Source organism: Thunnus thynnus, chromosome 6, assembly GCF_963924715.1.
Source record: "Thunnus thynnus chromosome 6, fThuThy2.1, whole genome shotgun sequence".
Classification (NCBI taxonomy): domain Eukaryota; kingdom Metazoa; phylum Chordata; class Actinopteri; order Scombriformes; family Scombridae; genus Thunnus; species Thunnus thynnus.
The window spans coordinates 18,403,809-18,427,178 of record NC_089522.1 but is presented as its reverse complement, the minus strand read 5'-3'; the positions used below and the strand labels follow the sequence as shown (position 1 = coordinate 18,427,178).

At 42.3% G+C, this 23,370-nt stretch overlaps 2 protein-coding genes across 2 annotated transcripts in view; one reads left to right on the top strand and one right to left on the bottom strand.

The window, feature by feature from the left end:
* Positions 1-46: 46 nt before the first annotated feature.
* On the top strand, positions 47-3,701 carry ube2t (ubiquitin-conjugating enzyme E2T (putative)). Its single transcript, XM_067592346.1, has 7 exons — positions 47-189; positions 520-629; positions 2,026-2,095; positions 2,205-2,310; positions 2,431-2,529; positions 2,901-2,984; positions 3,364-3,701. Exons 2-7 carry the CDS (start codon positions 521-523, stop codon positions 3,478-3,480), a joined length of 585 nt encoding a protein of 194 aa, XP_067448447.1. The 5' UTR covers positions 47-189; position 520; the 3' UTR covers positions 3,481-3,701.
* Positions 3,702-3,728: 27 nt separating this feature from the next.
* The window catches only part of LOC137184554 (leucine-rich repeat-containing G-protein coupled receptor 6), a 45,760-nt gene continuing 26,118 nt past the window's right edge, over positions 3,729-23,370 (bottom strand). Inside the window, exons 3-18 of the mRNA XM_067592339.1 lie at positions 19,370-19,441; positions 17,311-17,382; positions 13,931-14,146; positions 13,685-13,756; positions 11,293-11,361; positions 10,755-10,826; positions 10,528-10,599; positions 10,093-10,161; positions 9,590-9,661; positions 9,232-9,297; positions 9,030-9,101; positions 8,509-8,580; positions 7,840-7,965; positions 7,057-7,211; positions 6,284-6,364; positions 3,729-6,141 (exon numbers count right to left, since the gene is read on the bottom strand). Coding sequence (XP_067448440.1) covers positions 4,886-6,141; positions 6,284-6,364; positions 7,057-7,211; positions 7,840-7,965; positions 8,509-8,580; positions 9,030-9,101; positions 9,232-9,297; positions 9,590-9,661; positions 10,093-10,161; positions 10,528-10,599; positions 10,755-10,826; positions 11,293-11,361; positions 13,685-13,756; positions 13,931-14,146; positions 17,311-17,382; positions 19,370-19,441 — 2,614 coding nt within the window. The 3' untranslated portion in view covers positions 3,729-4,885. The remainder of the gene's footprint in view (positions 6,142-6,283; positions 6,365-7,056; positions 7,212-7,839; positions 7,966-8,508; positions 8,581-9,029; positions 9,102-9,231; positions 9,298-9,589; positions 9,662-10,092; positions 10,162-10,527; positions 10,600-10,754; positions 10,827-11,292; positions 11,362-13,684; positions 13,757-13,930; positions 14,147-17,310; positions 17,383-19,369; positions 19,442-23,370) is intronic.

Here is a 23,370-nt window from a genome sequence, read left to right as displayed (position 1 = left end):
TGCTCAAGGTGAGTGCAACGCGCCATTAATACCGAAGAAGAAGAAGAAGTTGAACGCGGGCAGCGCTGATGACGTAGGGAGAGGGAAATCCAAAACAGAAACCACGTCGCCTCATTTCGGCCTCTCTCTGTTGTTAAGCCAAACAGCTGTTGTTGAGAAGTGGACGACAACTGCGAAAGAGGGAGAAAAGTAAGCGAATGTAACTTTATATCGAGTAAACAACATCTTATTTTAACTCCAGCGTTGTTACTGACATTAGAATGACATGCTAATGTTTCCATAGCGACACCGTTTGCCAGGCTAAAACTTTAGCTAGTATCTTATAAGCAGTGTTAAGCTTGTGACAGTATAGTTTTATGTACGTAATCGAACACCCAGCTGACTAAACTTATTATCATACAACGATTGATTACTTTTTTTCCGTACCAAATTAATCAGTCAATAGTCTGGGTCTAACCCGGGGCCAAAATCACTGCTTCTTATTGATATAGCTAAGTTACACCATTCACTGTTGAACAGGATGCAGAGGGCTTCCCGTTTGAAGCGTGAACTTCAGATGCTGAGCACCGAGCCACCTCCCGGGATAACATGCTGGCAGACTGAGGAACGGATAGACGACCTCCGGGCACGTAAGTACGATCGTAAGGGTCCAGACACTGGATCTAAAATAAGACTTAATTTAGTTATCAAGAACACTGTATATTTCATCAAAATAATCAATTATTGTCTTAAAATTCAACTGAAGTCACATTTAGTCATCTCTTTTGTAGTAAAGATATTGTCTGTATTTTTTAATTTGTTGGCAAAGGATCTTTTATATTAAAAGGAAGAAAATATAATTGGGTAAATATAAAAAATGTTCCTTTTGCAAAGCTGCTGGAGGTGCTATGGTGTCTGTGTTTGATTGTCAGCAGCTGGCAGGCACCAGTTCTCTGAAACTTACACTGTAGCTTTTGAAGTCATGGGTAGACAGTGTTTTGATAGTGGTCGTATTGAAGCAGCACGGTGAAAAAGTTTTGCCACTTTAGATGTCTAGATTCTTATCCTTTATGTAATACCATCAGAAGGGGGTGTCTGATCAGTCCCAAATGTATTCTGCAGCATGACAATGACCCCACACATACAGCCAGAGTCATGAATAACTATTTTCATCGACAAGAGGAACAAGGAGTCCTGCAGCAGATGGTATGGCCCCCACACAGCCCTGATCTCAAAGTCATCGAGTCAGTCTGCTATTGCATGAAGAGACAGAAGACACTGAGACAGCCACAGAAAGTTCTCCAACATGCTTGGAACAAGCTTATGTTAATTTGATTCAGTTTTTTTCCATTTACTACACGTTGTATGAAGTTAATTGATAAATATAAAACATTCATGGCATTATTTTTGAAGGCATCCTCACTTAACTTTTAGTGCCTAAAACTTTTGCACAGTACTGTAAATGGACAGAAGTGATATTTGCAGGTATGTGCTGTTTAATGTGCAGCAGCTGACCAGCTTATTAAAACTGTTATTAGCAGTACCTCTTCCCTGGTGAATGTTTGTTTGGTCACTTGCTCAACAAGCTAAGGTGCAGGACAAGAAAAGCTATTCAGAGTTTTTGTTCTAAGTCTGCGGCTGTTGTGCTGTATAGCAGGCTACTGTCTGGCTGATAGTCAATATGAACATCTTCCTACAGAGAACGATATTCCAGTATTTACAGAGCAGACATGTAAATGTAGCAAAAAAATATTTCAGAAAAAAATTTCAGTTGGACTTTAAGTGACGCAGTTTTATTCTGGTAACAGGTCACCACAAGGTCTATTCACTAGCTGTTCTGACACTTTCAATACTGTGGCACAATCTTCCTCAACTGATAGACATGTCATAATTATACTATTTTGTTGCCTTAATTTATTTTCTTGTATTGACACCGGCACCAGCACAAATTCATTATATGTTTTTTTTCTTAGTGAACATAGCTTCTGATTCTAATACAGTTTGTGATTCAATGGAATGCTTTATTTTCTTTCCCTTGGTTTACAGAGATAGTTGGAGGAGCAGGAACTCCATATGAAGGTGGACTCTTCTCCCTGGAGATCAAGGTCCCAGAGAGGTAAATTTCTCTGAGGTTTAACATTTTTAAAGCAGTGCTCTCCCCCATGTCTTTGCTACAAACCATTACTACTCTGTAGTAGGACTGACCTGCTACTTTCCTCTCATAGGTACCCATTTGAGCCTCCCAAAATACGATTCTTGACCCCAATCTACCACCCAAACATTGACAATTCAGGACGTATCTGCCATGACGCTCTCAAACTCCCACCAAAGGTTGTAACATATTGCACGAACAAACCAAATTATCTGAAGAGTTTGGATCAAGATGTTAGAAATAAGATGCACCAGCTTACATGTGTTGTTATGTTTCCTGCTTTTTATTTTTTTATTCAGGGTGCCTGGAAGCCATCCTTAAACATCTCCACAGTCCTCACCTCCATCCAGCTGCTCATGGCTGAGCCCAATCCAGATGACCCACTCATGGCTGATATTGTGAGTTGCACTTGATCTTGCAATCACACATAGCATAGCATTGATACTGTGCACAATCACACTGCAGTTGTTTGATTAGTTTGTTTTTTTTGGAACACAAATATTGATGTGTGAAGTTTTTTCTACATTTTTTTTTAACTAAGTGATACTATGCTTAAAAAGTAATCTCTTTCAAGTATGCCATTGATTTACAAGCCAGATGTTTTGCTGAATGGCAGAGTAGACACCTTTACCTCTTGCCACAAAAATACAGCCTCCTAGAGTCTTAAAATCACAGTATAGAGTATTTGCGAGACTGTGATCGATTGTGAAACCCTACTGTATACACCTGAAGAACACCGTAAAGAAACACTTACATTTTTTGAATACAGTCATCAGAGTTCAAATACAACAAACAGCTGTTCATGCAGACGGCCAAGAAGTGGACAGAGGAACATGCTGTTCAGAAGAACACGGTAAGTCACTCCAGCCTATAGGTGAAGCAGTTTTAAAGTATTTGCTGTTGTTCATAAATTGAGCAGTTATTCTCTTGAATCTTTTTAAAATTCTATTATATACTGACCATCTCTGGTGGGCTGCATTGTTAATAATGACATGTTGACTTGGTGTATCTTGTCATTGCATTAGCTGTTTGTAGTGGTATCTTCTACCCACAAGATGGTGCTGTTCGCCCTTTATAGAATTTAATCTTCAGCACTACAAAGTGATGCAGCCTGTACAATTTATATTGAAATGTGACCTTAACATTTCAAACTTTTAAGTTTTGGATATGGAAAAGTTGAAGATGGCCAGTGTTGTCATTGTCTGAATGAGTTTGTATCTGTCTGTGTTCAGGGAGTCGCAGAGAGCAACAAAGAAAATACCCCAGATCAGAAAGCATCATCACGCAAAAGAGAGGCCCTCAGTGCACAGCAGGAGGAAGAGGAGCCAGCAAAGAAAAACTGTGTGTAGTTTCCACCACACTTGTTAGAGCCACAGGTCTCTTCTCCAGAGCCACCATGCTTTGCATACCTGCCAATTTGTAGAGTATAATTTTATTTTTTAATTAGTGGTAATAGCTACTTTAATGTACCATGTATGCTTTTGTCTTCTTAACTCTGAAATATCGTCATATATTTATATATATAAAGTTTATGTTTGTGTTGTAATAATAAAGTTTTTTTTAACGCTAATTGATTGTTGAAATTAATGTATTACATACAATGCCTTGACTTCTTGAGTGGTGTGAAAGTGTGTTTCAGAAAAGTAGCATAAACAAAGTGGTTGATGTATACAGTATAAAGATAATAATTTTATTCAAACATATGCTTACCAGTTGTATACAAAGTATGTACATCCTAAATAGCAACACAAATTGTTTTTTTTTTTACAAACTAAGGATTTATTTCTTAACATATAAAATTATATATTTGGTGTTTATCATATAAAAAGGGAGACAAACATCATAAGGCTGTAGTGAGTCAATACCATGCTAGTTCAGAGGTAGTTACATTGTATGTACATATTGCTAGCCTACTCTAAAGTTTGTAGAAAGATAGCTACATCCCATTCAGTCTGTATGCTTGCCTCATGTTCGACAGTTGCATATTTGAGACAAAACCATGTAAACCATATGAAATTGTATGTGCGATCTGTTTCCTGTTGCATTTTGCCACCACATGAATAACTTTAATAACAGCGATTACATATTTGCAGAGCAATATATCTGACAATAGCATTTCTATGAATGAAAAATGTTAGCTTACTCTGGTAAAATGACCTGGTGTGTCTGATGATGAATCCCTTTATTTGAAGCAGACCTTAGCAATAGGTTAGAGTTCATAATAAAATAAAATTTAAAAAAACAAATTAGATACTCCACTTAAAATATAACCGAACAATCTTTAACTTCTAAGCTGCAAGTCTCATTATCACATTTCAGTATAAACATTTACACTTAGAATTCTACTTGCTCTACCTAAAGTCCCCCCGGCTAAACCACTGATTTGTCTGATGCTTATATTTTCCATATAGTTAACGGCTTTTGTTTCAGCTTTCTTTTTGTCATGTGAGTCCATGACTGTTGCAGTCCACTGGATAGTGTCTGAAATTGTCCTTTATTTGAACAGTAATGCCGTATTGTGATGTTTCCTTTGATAGTCTTTATTGTGAAGGGAACTTTTAGTTGCACTCTCCATTTTCAGAGGCACTTTGTTGTGCTCTCATAGACTTCTCTAGAGTACTCTACAGTCTCTGTGTGGACTCATTCTGAGGTGCTTGAAGACTGATAACTCAGAACTGGTCTTTCTGCTTCTGTACGATAATGGCCCTTGAGTGTCTATAGTGTCCCAACTATTCAGACAGCTAGCTTGGAGGCTCATGGATGAGAGGTGAGAGAGGGAGTCATAGTAGAGTGATACAGGGGCCAAGTGTTACGAATCACATCTTGATCCAAACTCTTCAGACATTCAGTGTCATCCAGGCTCCCTCGTTCTGTCACTCTGTCTCTATCTCTGGCAGTGGGAGTGGGTATCTGGCAAGGGATGAGAGGAACAGAGGAAGTAGACGAGCAGTGGGAAAATCTGATTGGGTCCAGCCGAGGTTGGAGAGAAGAACCCCCACTGTACAGGGCATCAGCATCAGTGAGTGACACCTGTGTCGACGAATCAGAGCAGGAGCTCTTCTCTGTCTCCACAGACACCAGTGAGTCCAGAGTGTGGTCCCGACGTAGCTGTGGACGTGCTTTGGGGCGAGGCCAGAAGAAAAACTGGGAGTGGTCTCGTGTGAAAAGCAGGAATAAGAGGGGGTTTAGGCAGGCAGGCAGGGGCTGCAGAAGCAGGAGGACTGATTTTAGCACTTCCTCCCCCAAAGAGAGGAGACCCAGAAGGGAGCAGAGGGAGAGGAAAGCTACTGGCACATAGAGGAGGCCATTTGTGAATATTAGCCAGGCAACATGTTTGATCATGGCACAGTCCCACAGGCCCTCACACTCTCCCCTAAGTAACTCCCAGTAAAGTCGGATGTATGAACCTGTGACTATGAGCAAACACAGGGTGTTCATCATAATGAGCGCCAAGGGGAAGACTAGGGAGGATGACATCCGAGAGGCTGGGGGTGGCAGGGGCGAGGGAAGGCAGAAAGGTGAGGACCCATACTCCCCTACTCCAACCAGTGGGAGACAAGCCAGGGTGAGGGAAAGAGTGAGGCAGAAAAGTGCACATGTGCGCACACTTCCAAGGGAAGGGGACTTCCCATAGGCACGGGCACATGTCACACTCACACCACACTGCACAGCCGCCAGAGTCAGCAGCAACACACTTGCCTCAGACGCAAACACCCAGACCCATCCCGTCGCCTGACAACCAGGACCCCCTTCCCAGCGGGCACCGTGGTGACCAAACTCTCCCAGGGTTAAAGCGTCCACAAGGGCCAGGGTGCATGTACACACACCCGTAAGTAGATTTGAAGCACCCATGCAGGCCACAGTGAAGCGGAGTGGTGACAGGTAGCCGGGTGAACTGAAGAGGGACAAGAGCAGGAGGGAGTTCCCCAGGAGAGATACCAGGGAGATGGACCACAAGCCCACACGAACCAGCCAGCTGCCCAACAGAGAGTCACATGGACGGAAAGGACCTGCAACACCACAAACAATACAAACCAAGTCAGCTTTAGATAAACAAGCTGTAAATGTCCTCATACTGTATTTGTGAGAAAACATTCTTCAAGCCAGTTGATAACAACGTGATTGTGTTACTGAAGGTGTAACTTCACTTACCTGGAGTGGGTGTGCATTGGACACTGGTCTGTAGTTTGGATTCTTCTATTTCTAGCTGGAACTCCTCCAGGTCAGGGTCATCTGGAATAACACATTGTTAGGGTAAAAAATCAGAGGTCCAACATGTTTGGGCCAATCTGTTGTACAAGGTCGGTTTAGCCTGTTTCAGGTTCTATGACAGCTTATTCTGTATGGGTATACAGATTATATGCATGTTAGATTGTGTGTGGCATTGGCTGTAGGGGGTTGGCTTTATAAGGGAGGTGATCTAACATTCTTTCGCAGTGAAACAAAAATATTTCTAGAAGATAATAGACACCTCCATGAAATTTCATAATGATTGTTTTTATAACAATTAAAGGTGAATAAATTTTAATCAGTGATATGTCATTGTTCATCTTTTGCTATTGTTACCTTTTGGTACACCCAGAACTTTTTAATTAATTTATTTTTTCAGCATTAATGGTGTTGGTTTAATGGTTTTAATTTCAACTTAATTTTGGTTTATTGGTGTTTATATTTTATGCCTGCCGCAGGAATGCATGGAAGGGTCAACACTCGAGTGTAAATGTAGATCAGTTGCCAGGTAGCTGTGGTCTCAGCGAGGCTCTGACATGTTTCAAGCAGGCTTATGTCAATAATTAGGCGGTGAGCACAGACATATGGGACTCAGATTTCCATTTACGACTTTACCCCTCTACCCAGATTGGTACCATTTGTGTTATATACAGTATGTATGCTCACACAGATATTGTAAGTGTGTGCCTTCTTACAGTGTGTGTCAGCATGGATAGGGTACATGGCTACAGTCCTCTTGTGCAGGTCCTCGTCAGTGTTACTCTGCTCAGTGTCCCACTGGCTGGCTGGCTTGTAGCTATCACAGGAACCATACACACAGCACTGGTAGGCATAAGGCATTTCAATCACCCTGTAACAGACAGATGGGATGAAAAATCAAACAAAATTACATATCATCAATAGGGAAAATGTGAGTGAAACTGTCAGTTTTCTGAAGTCTTTGTGGTGGATGGTTGTATGCAAGCTTTTACAGTATATATACAGTGCTTTTCAAATGTCTTTCTGCCAGGAGTTCTGGTTTGGGCGATGTTCAACAGTCATGCTAACATTGCCACTTGATCACCTGCCATCTCCTATTACTTCTGAAACTCACTCTCCATTTTTATTGTACAACACCTTTCCAGGCCTTCAGGGATGCTAATCTTTGAAACAAGAATTAACTTGCTGCTGATAAATGCTTTCTCATTGTCAGAGTTCAGTTCAGGAGTGGCTCGCAGGTATACACTGTAATTAGTCCATTGTCGAACTTGGCTGCTTTTGGTAAATTGAAGATATTAATAGTAAGTTGAGAGGAAGGATAATTGAGGGGATGGGAAGGGATGCATTGTTACTTACAGCCACAGGTTACACACCTGGAGCAGTAAAAATGTACCCAGTATGTTATCATCTTAAATCACTTTTTGTCGAGAAACCAAAATAGAAAAGTTAATATTAGAGACAAGACAGAAAAGAAAGATGCAGGATGGTGTGTGTCTTACCTCATACGGGGGAAGTGATCAGGACTGAAGGCCTCATATAATTCTGTGTTGCCCCTCAGCTTGAGATGGGTGAGACCCCCCAAACCTGCAACTGGCACTGAGCTAAGTCTGTTCTCAGTCAGGTCCCTGAGATAAATATAGACAGAAATTGAGAAAGAAACAGAAGGGAGTGGGTGTCAGATCAGAGCAAGCCAGTGTGTTTTTATTTCAGATATTGCCGAGGGTCATCCTCGGTAACAAAAAGGCCTTGTCTTTTAGATTTTTGAACTGTTCAGACAAGGCTCTCTATCAGATTCCCTCCAGATAACACTTCCTGTCAGATGTAGTGAGTTTGCTTGTTTAGCTAGGCATACTTCAACTAGTCTTCACACAATGAATCAGTTTATATTGGCATCACCTGAGATGAGTCTCCTGGCCACACAAAGGGGTTTTGCAAACAATAAATGCATATCAGTGCTCTCTGTAGACTCTGCCAAAGACAACTGGTTTTCTGTGGCACACACAGTCAAGTACAGAGTGTTTGTGTAAGGCTACGGCTCTGACACACAGCTTAACTTTGATTAAAGATACACAAATACTAAGGGAGAAGAGTGACAATGCTAGAGGACCAGATGAAAGGGAGAAGAAGCTTAGTGACTGATATGTATCAAGACTAGCGTATTTACTCACAGTTTAATCAAAGAGTGAAGAGAGGCGAAGGCATCTGTGTGGATCCACTCGATCATATTCCAGCTCAGATCACTGACAGAAAAGACAGCAAACTGAAATGCACTCAAAGAAATTGGAATGACACATTGAATGTTGTATGTCTATTACCACTAGATGTCAGTAATGGGTCATAAGTGTACATAGTTTGATCTTGATTATGGCCTCAAAACCTTTTTGACTTTTGAATCCTTAAAATGAACTAATCTCTACTCCAAACTATGAGTTATGAGCAGTTTAACCAAGAATGGTTCTCCTTTCACAGATGGTTTAATATTCCTTGGAGAAAATCAGAGGAAAGTTGGAGAACTTCAATCTACAGAATTTTGTTTCTAACAGATTTATATTTTGCTTTTCTTCTCTTCTATCCCATTCATCATCTGGTGACACCTTGGTGGGGTCCCGATCCCCATGTTGGGAACCACTGATCTAGACAATGCATTTCCAAGAAAATAATATATGACAATGGAGGAAAATGCACTTACAGTGCTCGTAGAGAGGTGAGCTGCTGGAAAGTGCTGGACTCTATCCTCCTGATTTGGTTATGCTGTAGCCCTCTATTGAGAAAAATACATAAAGGCATACACACCCACAATTCAAAATGTGCAGGTAAACAAAAAAAACAAAAAAAGATTCTGATGCATATGTGCATGCGATTGTTGAGTGTTGGGGGGGGCTACTACTCACATCTCTTGCAGTGCAGAGCAGTGGTAAAAGCTGGGCAGATCCTCTATCTGATTGTAAGACAGCTCCCTACAACAATACACAATGCACACACACACATAAATACAGTGACCAGCTGTGGATTTATAGCGTGGGAAATCATGGGGGTGACAGGATTATTTGAGTCTTTGGGTGAACAGTCGGCTCTGTGAGCAAGGCGATATAGCAGGACAATAATTTTGGGGAGTGATTGGATTTCATAGCATCGTGATTGTACAAATGATTGCTTGGGGGCACAACTCTCCACAATCGGGTTTTGTGTATCAGTTTTTGTACCTCTCACTCTCTCTCCCCCTGCGCGTGTTCGTGTGTCTGTACTCACAGCACTCTGAGGCGAGGCAGCTGCTCACATAGATCCAGAGGGAGAGCTGAGAGACCGGCCCGGGTCAGCGTCCTATAGAGAGAGAGAGAGAATCCTCTGATCATTGTTGAAGTGTAAGCAAGCGAAAGGATTCCCCATCTTGTGAGTCTAACTTGGTCAGACAGGGAGCTGTGTAGGTTCGCCAAACCTGTCATTGGTTGGCATAACTAGCTTACCCCTCCCTATCCCTTTTCTGAGTCTTCTGTTCTTTCCCCCTCTCTCCTAGAATCCTAAAACACACATATTATCTCTTTTTTTTCTCCTGGCTTTCTTTGTGTTTCTCTCTCTTTCTTCTCCTTATCTCTCTCCACCCTTTTTCTCTCATGTACTTGGACTCTGGGGATTGTATCTCTGCCCTCAACCTCAGTGTCGACTCTTTTCACATTCTTTGTTGCTGTATGTGGTGAAGCCTTACTTGATTAAATAATCCTATGCGTGTGTGGTGGGCGGGGGGAAACACTTACAAAATTTCCAGGCTGGTGGTTCCTTTCAGATCGGGAAACTCGCGAATTTGGGTTGCTCCGTTAAGGGAACTGCAGCAGAACAGGGAGAAAAGTGTCATAAAACTCTCTCTCTCACACACACAAACACACACACAGACACACACATGCATGTGCACATAGACCTTGTCTAACAGCTCATTTCAGCCATCACACTTTTCCTCCAACATCAACACAGGCTGTTTTGGCTGTCTCACTAGACATCATAAGTCACTCCATTCAACATGTTCTTACAACACACTCTCTCTTACCACAACAGCACACAGCACAGCAATACGCTAACACAACATCATTCAGTAGGCCATTACACATGTCCACTCTCACTGCTAGGGACAGAGAATGATTTAAACAGTGTTTGGGCTAACTTAGTGGAATGGTTTCTACTGACCACATACTTACAGTGTGTGCAGCTTAGGTAAGAACTGGAAAGCGGATTTTCCCACAAACTGGATAGGGTTCTCATAGAAATGACTGCAAGAAAGAAAGAGAATAATTATTTTGGACATATTCTGATGAATTTGCTTTTGGGAATGAGTTGTGTTATATTTGATGTTGACATGAAATAGCAATTATGTGTTTATCTAATACATGCATGTTACAGAATCAAGGATAAGCATTAAGCTAACATGGTTTGGAGCAGAGGGTTTCCCACGAAGGCCCTCTCAGGGATGGCTTTGATATTGTTGTTATGGAAGCCCCTGCAAATAGAAAAACATACTGTAAGTCAGACAGTCTATATGTTTCTGATTTTGTGTGTGTGCGTGTGCGTCTGGTGGGGTATAGAGTGTGTTTGTGTGCGAGAGGCAAGTCATATGTCCTCATGTTGCACCTGCCATTGCACAGCTGAAAAACATTTTTGGATACATGAGATGTAAACACGCACACATACGCTGTATCTGTGACACATATGCACGCTGCGGAACATCTGCTGAAGCTGAGGGAAAACATAGTTTGTGTGTACGTGCTCGGGTGCCGGTGTGTATGTGCAGACGAGGGGGTGTGTGGGTGTGTAGCCAGCACCTGCTTAGGGCGAGAGAGATTGTATCCGAGTGCCACATTAAAATCACTTAACGGGATTACTTGGGATAACGCAACCATGATAGTCATGTTGGGCAGGTGTGTTTTCGTGTGTGTGTGTTAGTGTGTGTGTGCGTGTGCACTCACAATTCCTGAAGCTTACTCAGTGTCCTGATGGCCACAGGGAACTCCTGGAGATCATTGTAGTTTAAATCCCTGAGAGAGAGAGAGAGAGAGAGATAAACAGTCATGATAAAATAAGATATTGAAATGGCATGATGGAGGTTTTATTTTCCTGGAATGGAAATCATAATTCATCCATATATAATTTTTTGTGTGTAAGAAACTGTGTCTGATTGCATATGTATGCATAGTCATTTACTCTCCACTCTCAGAGACAGCTAGAGTGTGAAGTTTGGATTTGACCATTGACCTTTGCTGCTCTGACCTGATTATTTAGGTCTGTCTCTGATTAGTTTCCCAGGAAACACAGTATCATAACAACCGTTGCTATAGTCGACACAGCTCATACGCAGGTGTCAGGGAAAGTTTTTTTTTTTTTTTTACTGTACGTCTTGTCTGTCTATCAGTATGTACTGTACAGTACTGAACTGATGAAAGAGTGTATGTTTGTGCATACATACGAGTATGTCCTTTCCCATATTAAGACATGTGTCTGGGTATGCACGCATATTATCTATGTTGTCTTTGAAGATTCTTAGCCATCCAGGTCATAGGATATCTAGACATACTAAGTCAAAGTCAACTGGATTTGTTTTTATTCTTTTCAAGTAAGACAGCAAAAATGCCTTTGATTAAGTGCTTCTTTCAAGATATGTACAGTATGCGTGTTTTCCCCAAGTTTCAGTGGATGTTGTGAAATGTCTGTCTCTATCTGCTCTGTCTTGCTGTTGCGTTTTCCAGCAGTCCGCTGGACGGCTCCTCGTAGTAATGATTTTATAATACACACTGGGGGTTGGGGAGGGTGGTGCTGATGCAGATGGTCTCTCATATTGTAGGGTTTTCTTCAATTGCGATGATTATAAAGACAAAGAACTTGAGTTCAACCCAGAATTTATTACGGTCGGGAAGCAGAACAGTATGTTGAATACAGTCTCTTCGAATATTCTGCACGGTTCATTTTGATAGAATTCTTAAAGTCCTCCCTACATCTCTATTCAGACATGTTTCACTATTCCAAATTTACCCCTTCCTTATGTTTCTTATGTTCATGATAAGAGGCACATATTCTGAGAGGGTCATATAGGGGTGAGGCCATGGAAAGAATCCTTTACATGGTCAGCACATTCATATAGTATAGAATTCCCTTACATGGTCAATACAGTACATGCATACAGTATATCCATCAGTATTTCTCATAAGCAATGCCGCTGTGAGAGATTAACACCTCATACCCGCACAATCCCCACGTCAATGACACCTGTCATCTTATCCTGCTGAATCATACGTCTCTCCCAACCACTGACGGCCACAGCACTTTAACACACACTATTCTGGTCCAGAGAGCTCCATCCCTCTTTTTTTCATTCTCTACGTTTCCCTTCATCCCATCAAGCGTGGCTTCCGGACTTACACCGTACATTTCCTAGCAAGGGTAATGACTTTTAAGTTGAGTGTTAAGCTGGCTATACTCTGTGAGAGCACACGCAGAAGTACTTGCTTATGCACACACATGTGTATGCCCACACACATGCTCATAAAAAGTAATGCATAATTTTTTACACTTCAACAGGTTGTTAAGCAGCATACCAGAAAGAGTATTTTCATCAGACCACCATGAATTTTGCAGGAGACACGGTCGTGCTCTCGCAATTTCTCTCGCTTTCTCTTTCCACCTCCTTCATAAGACTGTCAGTTTTCTGTGGTTTCCATATTGGTGTGTGGTTAGGATCTAGTTATTGAAGTTACAACACGTACCCTCCTGTAGCCATGCTGAGCTATATTTGACCCCAGCGCTGCTTAGTAATTACTTTTTACAAAACACAGAGGAATCTGTTGATGTCACTTCAAGGTAATCAAAGAGCAACTTTTCATCTTCACATTCCTGTCGTTCATTTGTTGGTTGTGGTTCTGAGAAACCTTCAAGCACCTGCTGAAATTACCAGGACATTAATCATTATGACTTTACGATTTAGCGCTGCACTTTATTATTCTTTGGCACACTTAATACCTGAGATTTATAGAAACACATTAATTTCAGGTGTTCCAAGTATCCAAACACTTTGACACACAGAAAAAGAAACGAGGCAGACACACAATGTGAGTAAATTGATGGCCCTTGGTTATATTACCTTTCTGAGGTTATATTTCTGGGAGATCCTTATATATCTTAGGGTTATTCTAAGGCAATGTGATTGTTGTAAACATGACTATACGGATTGGATGTTGATACTTGCTGATACTTTGTCATTACAAAGCCTGCGTCAGTGTTTGGGGAAACAGAGGAGGTAGTCATTTGGGCCTATGAAATGAAATCATTTTGGGAATTTGTGTGTGCGTGTGTGTGTGTGATACTCACAGTGTCTCCAGACTATGTAAACCTTCAAAACATCTCGCGCCCATGCTCTTGATCTGGTTATTATGGAGATGCCTGGAAAAAGGCCACAAATATTTTTCAACAAATCAGAAATTACGCTCTCAAAAAAAAACCATTTCCACACAGCAATCATCACCGCCTAAATCAACGGAACAAATAATTTCCCTGGTAAGCTGAGAAACCAAAACTCAGGAGAGTTTAAAGTAAACAAATCAAGATGTCACTTACAGTACGACAAGGGCGGAGAGGTTGGTGAATGCATAATCTGGGATATGTGTGATCTGATTGAGGGCCAGTGTCATGGCCTGCAGGGATGGCAGAGAGTCCAGCGCTGTCACCGGGATCTCTGTTAGGGAGTTGTCATCCAACCACAGGTGTCTTAGAGAGTGAACCCCTCTAAAGGCCCCAGCCGGAACCTCAGACAACAGGTTAGCATCTAGACGCCTGAGGGGTGAGAGGAACTAAGCTTAGCGAGATAATCACCAAGTTTAAGTACAGTATGTTTGCTTATGTGCATCCGTGCTTGTGTGTGTGTTAGCGGTTGTGTGTCGTGGCATTGAAACACTCTGGCTTACAGGAAGGTTATTATGAGCATTACACATCCTTTATTCTCCTCCTTTCATCTTTGCTGCAGCTTTTTAGAAGCTCCTCATTATGATTTATTCCCATGCTAAATAAGCCATGTCTAGCTTCACCAGCACAGACATGTATGAAATGTAAGATGAGAAAAACACAGACTCAAACGTGTAGGAACGGTTTTGCCAAGCCTGTTTTATTCTACCTCACTTTATTTATGTTGTGTAAAGTGTTCCTCTCTCAGTGTCTGGAAAAAGGAAAAGACAGACGGAGGGAGGAACAGTTAAAGATGCATCTTCAGCTGTTCCTCCCTCCTTCACTATTTTCATTGGATTCTCGCCGTTGCCATTAGTTCAGATGTATCCACTGCTCAGACACAAACACAAGCGCTTTCAACTGATGAATTTGTGACACCGGACACACACACATGTGCTCTCATGCACACACTTTCATCTCTTCGACCATACAAAACCTAACAAACCTTTGTCCCTCCCCTTGGTGTCCTCAATCCACAGGCAAGAGTGTGACACACACCCCACGTAAATGCACACATGCATACACACTGTCCATAGTGATGAATGATCCCCTAAGGGCAGAGTTGACAAGCTGAGACCACTTCCTCCTGCTATTCTTCTTTCTTTGGTCCCACACACTCATTCATTAATCTCTGTTTCCTCCCTCCGGCCTCTCTCACAATCACATTTTGTTTCTTATATCTTCATTGATGCACTCCCAGCTGCTGCGAACCTCTTTGCATCTCACTCCTTAACTCTTGTTCGTCTTTCAAACATCCCCCTTATCAATCTTCCACTGTGGTACTTTGATTCTTGCGCTGCAGCTCCTCCTCAGCCTCCTCACCCCTCGGAGGCTTCACCAAACAAACAGCATCATCAAAGTGAAATCTGAACTTGAACTCTGAACTCCGAGCTTTTCTCCCCAGGGAAATTTTCCATCAGGAGAGGCAACTGTGTACACTGGCAGATGCTCACACACAGGCACACAGAGAAACACCCTCAAGCATACATGTAAATACACATGAATGTGTGTGTGTGCGCACACACAAACAGCTTCAAGAAATTTTCATCTTGTCCACTTCCTGAGCACAATTTTTTTCGGCGCTAAACATCGTCCTTGTGCATCCTGTGTACTCTAACCATGGACATTGTTTGTCCCTGACCCAAATCACAGGATGAAAGCTACGGAAGACTGTTCAACTTTCTGGTCTGTTCTCCAGGGCAAAATAATAATTGCTCCTCTAGGTGGACCTGCCAGGTCTCCAGAAGGTCCAGACAGAACCAGGAATGTTCCACAGAAGCCAATAAAGCAGCAACTATTTCCTGTTCATCACATCAAAGTCTGAGGTATGAATATGGGAGAGAGAAATAGAGACAGCAAAAGAAAGTTCTCTTAAATGATCCAAGCGATCTGTGGACCTGCCTCCACTGGTTCAATTCTCCAGATGGCCAAAATTTTGTACAACAGGGAAGTTGGAGGAGCACATTTCACTGCCATCGAGTCAAATCTATAAAAACAGATTTAGTGTTGCTTGTGGAACTCATCAGCGGTGATTAAGCCGCTTAACCTGTGGGCTGGGACCCAAAACACATCTGCCTTCAGATGATTGCATCCAACTAAACAACAGCACTCACAGTGTGTGTGTGTGTGTGTGTGTGTGTGTGTGTGTGTGCGTGTGTGTGTGTGTGTGTGTGTGTGTGTGTGTGTTGTAATTAGCCTGTTCCAAATGGTGAGACAAATTTCTTGACTCTGTTTCAGTTCTGCACTGACAAAAGGATTCTTGTCTGAGATTAAGTGATGATTTATTTTGGATGAAAGCCTCCTTTATACATTTATACCGATTTAAAACCCATGTGCTGACTCAGAGGCTGTCTCTCCTTTTTTCTTTCTACCTGGTGTGTTTTATGTCAGTGAGAGGCGCCGACAAGCTTCACTCTCCAAAGCCTTTCAAGTAATCTTTCTCTGCCGGGCTTATCATTACTGTAATGACAAGGTACGTCTCTATACACTAGCTCTGTGTGTGTATGTGTGTGTGTGTATTTTTTCATTACTTGAGACCATCTCTATGGGAAGCAATTGAGAGAGGACCACACACACATACACACAGAATGAAGACAGAGACATAAGAATCATTGTGACAGAAAATTGTGAAGTCTGACTTACCTCACTCAAACAAGGACAAACTGAGCCAGAGTGTCTGCCTGTACAATGTGTACAGATGTGTGAGTGTGTGTGCACGCTTGGTGACTATATTGAGGGAGCGCACGCCTGCTTTATACCAGACGGGGAAACGACGTAGGTGGTAGAGGAGTAACATGTGCACGCCCCTCCTATGTTACAACTCCAGCCATTTGTGTTTGTGTGATGAAGGAAATGGCTTTATGGATATTTACAAATAATTATTAATTTGGAAAGCTGGGATGTGGAGTACGTGTGCGGTACAAAGTTGGGAGAGACGGGTCAGGGTGAGGAATTACAGATGAGGTGGTCCACATGCACTCACCCAAACATGCACGCTGACGCACACATATACACTGACCCCACAGATGAGACAATTAAGCCACCAAACACTCTCATTAGCCAGGGGGATAGCGGTGTGGGTGGTGGGAGAAGAGCGGAGGAGAGGAGCGGAGGAGGAAGAGAGGGGGAATTGATGGAAAATGGGGTTGTTTCACAGCTCATTGGAGATGCTCTCCCTGGCCTGCAGTGTCTGCTGTTTCCCTCATGGCTTCCAGATGCTACCATGAACTGCACTGACACAATCAGGCTGTGACTCTTACCGTCAGGCAGTACAGCGCTGAATGCAGAACTATTACAGCCGACGTTGGGGTATGGTCTGTAATATGTCAGTGGTACTCTATACCTGCATTGCGGTTAGAGTTGAGATGTGTGGGTGGGTGGCCAGGGGGATGTTTCATTCCCTGCTGTATGAGGTAGACTAGCATGATTAGGTTGTGTGTGTGTGTGTGTGTGTCCGTGTGTGCGTGTGTGTGTGTGTGTAGGAGAGAGGGACTCACAGGGACAGCAGGTTGGGAAGGTCCCATGGCGCATCATCAGGAAGTCTCTCCAGTTGGTTATTTTGTAGCATTCTGAAAGGCACATACAAATTATTCATAGGCATATTAGTAAAGTTAAATATAGGTTTATAGGTGATAGAGTGTATGTGGCGTGCGTGAGGGCACATCAAGCAGAACAAATAATTCCATAGTGAGGGAAATCTGACACAAGAAGGAAAGGGCCAGTGAAAGCTTGAAGAGAAGCAGAGAATGAAGGGTAGAGGAAAAGAGAAAGAGAAGCTCCTTGGGTGGCCTGCTGATGTCATTCTCAGAAGAATGGAGCAAAAAAGCGAGGAGGAAGTGGGGAGCAAACAATAGCCCTCTCTCTTTCCTCTCCCTCCCTCGCTTTCTCTGTCTTTTAAGTTTTTATCATGACCAGTCGTCTGATATTAGCGCACAAGGCTTAGAGTCTCCAGTGTGTTGCACTGAGCAGCGCCGTTCTGTGCCTTTATCATGGCATCATGGTGCCACAGCAGTCAGAACAGTCTTTGTGAGTCTGTGAGCGTAAGGCCTTGTCACAATAGTTAATCTGAGTTTACAGTAAAGTTATTATAATAGAAGCATTCTCTATCTTTAGTCTTTGTGAGTGTGACGCAACCTTGATGTCTCTCTTGCATGTCTGAGATAATGTGCAAAAGACTTGTAATATATTTGAGCCTTGTATTTCTTTATTTATCCCCTCATTTATATAGCTATAAATTACATTCTGGAGGTCTCAAGATGTAAAGAGCATATTTTTTTAGATTTATTTACACGTCACATGTTTTTTTAGGATAGTGTATTTCACAATAATCCCCTGTGTCGAATTCGATGATTGCTTCAGTGTATAAATAGTGCAGCTCAGGTTTTGAGAAGATCAGTGAAATGTTTCCATTGGGATGATGATGCCATGATAAATACATCAAATTGAGTCTTTTCCTGTTTTAAAAAAAATTCCCTATGGGAAGCTTCGCTGTACTCCACTCTGGGTTCATAACCTTCTGTGTGTGTATGTGTGTGCGTATATGAGAGTCAGCAGAGACTTTGCGGTTACCCTACACAAGGTCAGCGGTCCATTTATGTTTGACACGGCCTGACTTTAACTAATACATTGAGGAAGGAAACCGACAGCTCAGCTGCTCTGAGGTCAAAGAGACCGTCCAAAGTTTGCTCGGATGTTATAGTGTGAAGCATGAATGCTTGCAGACGTGCATGAATTCAGAATATGTGTGTCCTTCCGCAGTAATGACATAATAGCCCAGGATTCATGGCTGGTTCACTCATTCTGTCTTGGTGAGTTTCACAACACAAGGTGAAAGAGGATCAACTTGTGTTCCTGGTAATTCCCCAGATTCCCTCAAATTACAAACCACAATTCTCTAGCTACGTTTATATTCTGTGGCAGGGCTTCTCAAACGTTCTCAGCCAAGGGTCCAAAAGGAATTGAGTTGGTTGCCAAGGCTTATTAAAAACCTCCTTAATACCCTTGTCTCGCACCCACTAGAAATATGGCCTCAACTCATTAGATGCCGCACTCATGAGTCAGAAGGTACTATGGTTTTTATGGTTGCTTTGCACTTTTTTGTGATTTAATACTTCATGGCGGCGCGAACAGTTGGTGGCCATGCATCATAAGGCTATGAACACACTATGAGAAATGGGGTGTTAAGAGAACAGCTTCAATTGGCGTTTTTAAGTGAATTTTTTGTCACTTGCTGTAATCTTGGTGGGTGGTGAGACTGGGAGGTCCCTGCATTACACCTGTGAGGGTGTGTATGTCTGTATGTGTGTGTTTGTGTGTGTGTGCATGCTTGCCACTGAAACAGGGCTTGTTCAGAAATGAAGGAACTGCAAGGCAGGTCTCCCCCAGCCCATAAACTTTAACTGCAGTTAATGATGCGTGGCCTGTGTGTTTTATTCAAGGCGGGAGCACAACTCCTTCCACTCAAAAGGCTAGATTGGAACAACCCACCTGAGATGAGGACTGAACCACCAGAGTAGGATATGGAGAGAGAAAGGGAAGGATGAGGAGGTTACTTACAGAACTTTGAGGTTGTGGAGACCCTGGAGAGCATGGCCTGAGATATACCTCAGCTGATTCCCTGAGATACGCCTAGGAGAGAAACACAGAGATCAAAAGGGAGAGAACAAAATGTAAAAGTGAAAAATGAAATATAAGTACATATACAAAAAATTTACAAATCTCATAAGAGTTTTCCCTTTTGCTTTATTCTACGTTTCTTGGATTGAGCTCCGATATGACTTCATCCTCGAGTTCTTGCTTCGGGGTTACTGTTGGGGCAGTATGCAAATAACAATATTCTATTCCCTTCATTGTGGTTGCTATTGGCCCAAAGCACACTCTGAAACCTTAACCAATCCTGGGAGCTCTGATGAGTGAGTAAAGACTGAATTGAATGAGACTGAGATTGGGTCAACAAGTGCAGTGTGAAAGTATATTTGCTTGTGTGCATGTGAGCATGTTTATGTGTGTGTGTGTGTGTGTAGAAAGGTGTATACTATATGTATGTGCACATGTGTGAATGTGTGTGCTATTTTCCATGTCCTTGGGGTAAATTAGGCCTGTTCTGAGGGGCCTTGAGGACAGCGAGGGAGAGAAACCACACACATTCTCACAAGCAATCCAATCAGTTTGTTTATTAAACACAGCACCTAATGGTCATTTGTGAGTGTGTATAAGATGTCCAAATAAATAACATTCAGTCCAACAAAGTAACTCTCAAGGTCATGAGCTGGAAGCACAGTTTAAACACAGATTTGGTCTTCACAGCTCGAGACCACCCACTTTTATTAAACACACGCACACGTTAAAAGTTACTCATTGGCATCCTTCTCCTCACACCATTGCTCTACAGGTGACATTTTCCTGACATTTCAGCCTTATGCTAAGCAGCCTGCATCTGGCTGAGTTGTTCCATCGCTGCCAGGATATTGAAATTGTGATATAGAGCGCTGCCTGCCTTTCCAAACCACTATCATCCAGATGGTAATGGACGAGGGCTCCCAGCAAACTCCCTCTGACAACTGATACTTATGTCGACATGTCTAAGTCTTATTACTGTGCAGTGTCAAACCACACAACCCAACCCGTGCCTGCCAAATATCACACTCAGCCCAGTTTAGAACTCTTATAGAGCTCATATTTATCAACACAAACAAAACAACACACACCCGCATATACACATAGATCGGCATACTAGAATACAAAATGAACTGATCGTTATCCAAGCTATTGTGGTGCTATTTAGTCATGCCTCTCAAACCACAGTCAAAACTCTTTCAAACAGACTCGAACTGTGCCACATGATGTCTCAATATAGGTTTCACAGAGTTGATCTGTGTAGATTACAACCCTATGGCTCCAACATTAATTCTTATTTCAAGATAAATGAGTTAAATTTGCTGTTTGAGCTTGTAATTTGATAAGACATAAATTAAGTGAACTACTTTAAAGACATGTCAGATTTTCATTCATAAAGAGGCCTGTATGCTGCCCATTCATTGTCCCTCGGAGGATGATAGGTCTGGTACTTTAATCCCTTTTCAGTTTCCGCTATTGCACAAGCTGGTCACCGGGGACCATTTCAATAGCTACTTTTCCAGAGGTAACTGTTTCAATAGGCCTTGCTGAGGTCCTGACACCAGTAAAAGAGATCTAAGCCTCTTTCTGCAAAGACCCTTAAGTGCCTTCTTTTGGTTCCTATTCAAATACAGTGATTAGTTACAGACGCATTGGAAGGGAAAAAAGATATACTGTACGTAGGTAGCACCAAAGAAAAATAAATGCCTTCTCTATGGGGGGATAAGGAGGGCCAGTAATTTAGAGTTTTAGAAAACAAACATTGTAGTTAAGGCCATGATATGATGTGCATGTCCTACTGCCAACCAGCCTTTCTCTATTAGCTGCACCATTGGAGCCAAAACAGCATTAGAGTGGAATTGCGCTTTTTTTGCCGACTTCATTTGTCAAATGGATAATTATGTCGAAAGTGAAGATGGATATTGAAAAAGGAAAGAAATGTTCAGACATTCTTGATAGACATCAACAGAACACCATGCAGTTGCCATTGACCAACTGTTTCCATGATATCAGTGTGTATTTATGTGTGTACGTGTGTGTAAATGATCGTACGTATGAGTGAATGTTCCGCACTTAGCCTCCTAGTCGTTCCACATCAGTCTCATTCTAATGAAAGGCGCCTTGCTCTTGTCAAACCATGGCTCCAACTGTTTTTTCTTTTAATTTGATTTGGGGATGGTTAGAATTTTTCTTGGCCCTTGGACCACGTAGATAAAAATTCCACCTCAGCATAATTCAGCTCTATTGAAGTGATTCATAGATAAAATAACAGAGGCCAGTGTAGTATGCGAGAATGTACGTATGGCAGAACACTGAAAGGGGTGCTGATGGTAATAAAGGTGAGACCACCCTGCTATCATAGCCGATCAGTGAGGGTTTTACTGAAGCATGCCAACTGCTGATTATCCTATGTATCACCATGTCTTATTGCCCCAAAATAATAAACAAAAAAATACCAAGAATAAATACCTAGGCTGCAAAGACAGCATCATATTTTGAAATACTATCTAGGGTAGTGATTGAACATCATAGTGGCAGCAGGGCCAGGGTGGTTGATATGAGATGATGATGAAAGAAGCAGGAGAGGATAAACAGGCCTTATCAGAGAGAGTGGTTTCTGAGTGTGTGGGTGTGTGTCTGGAAGGACAAGTACATATGCATGTATGACCTTTTCCACCCTTGGTCCATCAATAGAAATCTTATCCCTCCTTCAGTTCGGAGGTCCAGCCTGAGGGTCAACCACTTAACCTGGCGTTAACCTCTGAAATTACTGGAGTAAAATATAGATGTGAAAGATTATGTGTGTGGGTGGGTACATGTTTGTGAGAAAGAGAAAGAGACAAGTAGACAAAACCTATGTTGGCAACACTAAAAGGAAAAAAGTTTAATTGACCTAGATAGTCCCAGCTGTGTGGTGCACCTGGAGTATCAAGACAGCCAACATCGTAACCCCTTAACTCTCGCCTACGTCATACTCCTGACCTATCAGCAGACAATCTTATCACTGAGTGGAAGACAAGCAGGGCAGCGCTGGCCTCCACTCACCACGTCTCTCCTCTGACATTTGGATTTTATTTGTACAATAGTCGGAGCACCTGAGAGCACTCTCACGGAGCTGGAGAAACCCAGGCTGAATGGATATTCCAGATTTGGAGTTTACTGCCGATGATGAGATCAGATTCATCAGAATTTCAGACTTGAGCTGATAACGTGTGCTAGCGCCACGCACATTCACTTAAGCTGGTAACAAGAGGCACAGCGAACACTGAGAGGGAATCTGAAAAAAATCCAGTAAGGTAGTTTTACCTGTCAGGTCACTTTTAATGGACTGATTTCACCTTTGTATTTAGGAGGTGAGTGATTACTACTGATAATGATAAGATGAGCATGAGAGACTCAACCCAAATAGATGATTATGAGCGGAGTCAAAGGAAAAAGGCAGAGTGAAATGTGATCTCCGGAACTGCATGGACTTTGATACTAATGATAGGCGGAAGGCGCTTTCGCCTTTTGAAGTGTTTTTCAGGAAGGGCTTTCAGGGGGACAGTTTCACCTAAAACCACCTCGGCTCGTTCCAAGTTGCAATTAAATCAGACATACACAGCGCATCTTTGATATTAGAGCGGAACATTTGAATAGAGAGGGGATGTCTTTGATATGTCAGGTAGATGAGTAACCAGTCTCGGAGGCTGTACCTGAGTGTGGGCAATGCTGCCCTCTCATTAATCCATAGACACGCAGTCTGCCTCTCAGTCGCCTCTCTTCATGCTCCGTCTGACAGACAGTTGCGTGCAGGTTTGTGTGTTTGAATTAAGAGGCAATTCAATGATCAAAGCACTAAATGAAGGCTTAATAAGAGGGACCTGAGATCAATAGAAGATTTGGAAATAAGGAGTTAGACGTAGTGAAAGGGCTGGAGGGAGGGGCGATGAACACGTAAC

Excerpts from the sequence above, each read along its gene's own strand:
- ube2t (XM_067592346.1), top strand. The coding sequence starts at position 521 with ATGCAGAGGGCTTCCCGTTTGAAGCGTGAACTTCAGATGCTGAGCACC. Across the intron at positions 630-2,025 it reads GATAGACGACCTCCGGGCAC|AGATAGTTGGAGGAGCAGGA; the intron begins GTAAGTACGATC and ends CTTGGTTTACAG. Across the intron at positions 2,311-2,430 it reads CTCTCAAACTCCCACCAAAG|GGTGCCTGGAAGCCATCCTT; the intron begins GTTGTAACATAT and ends TTTTTTATTCAG.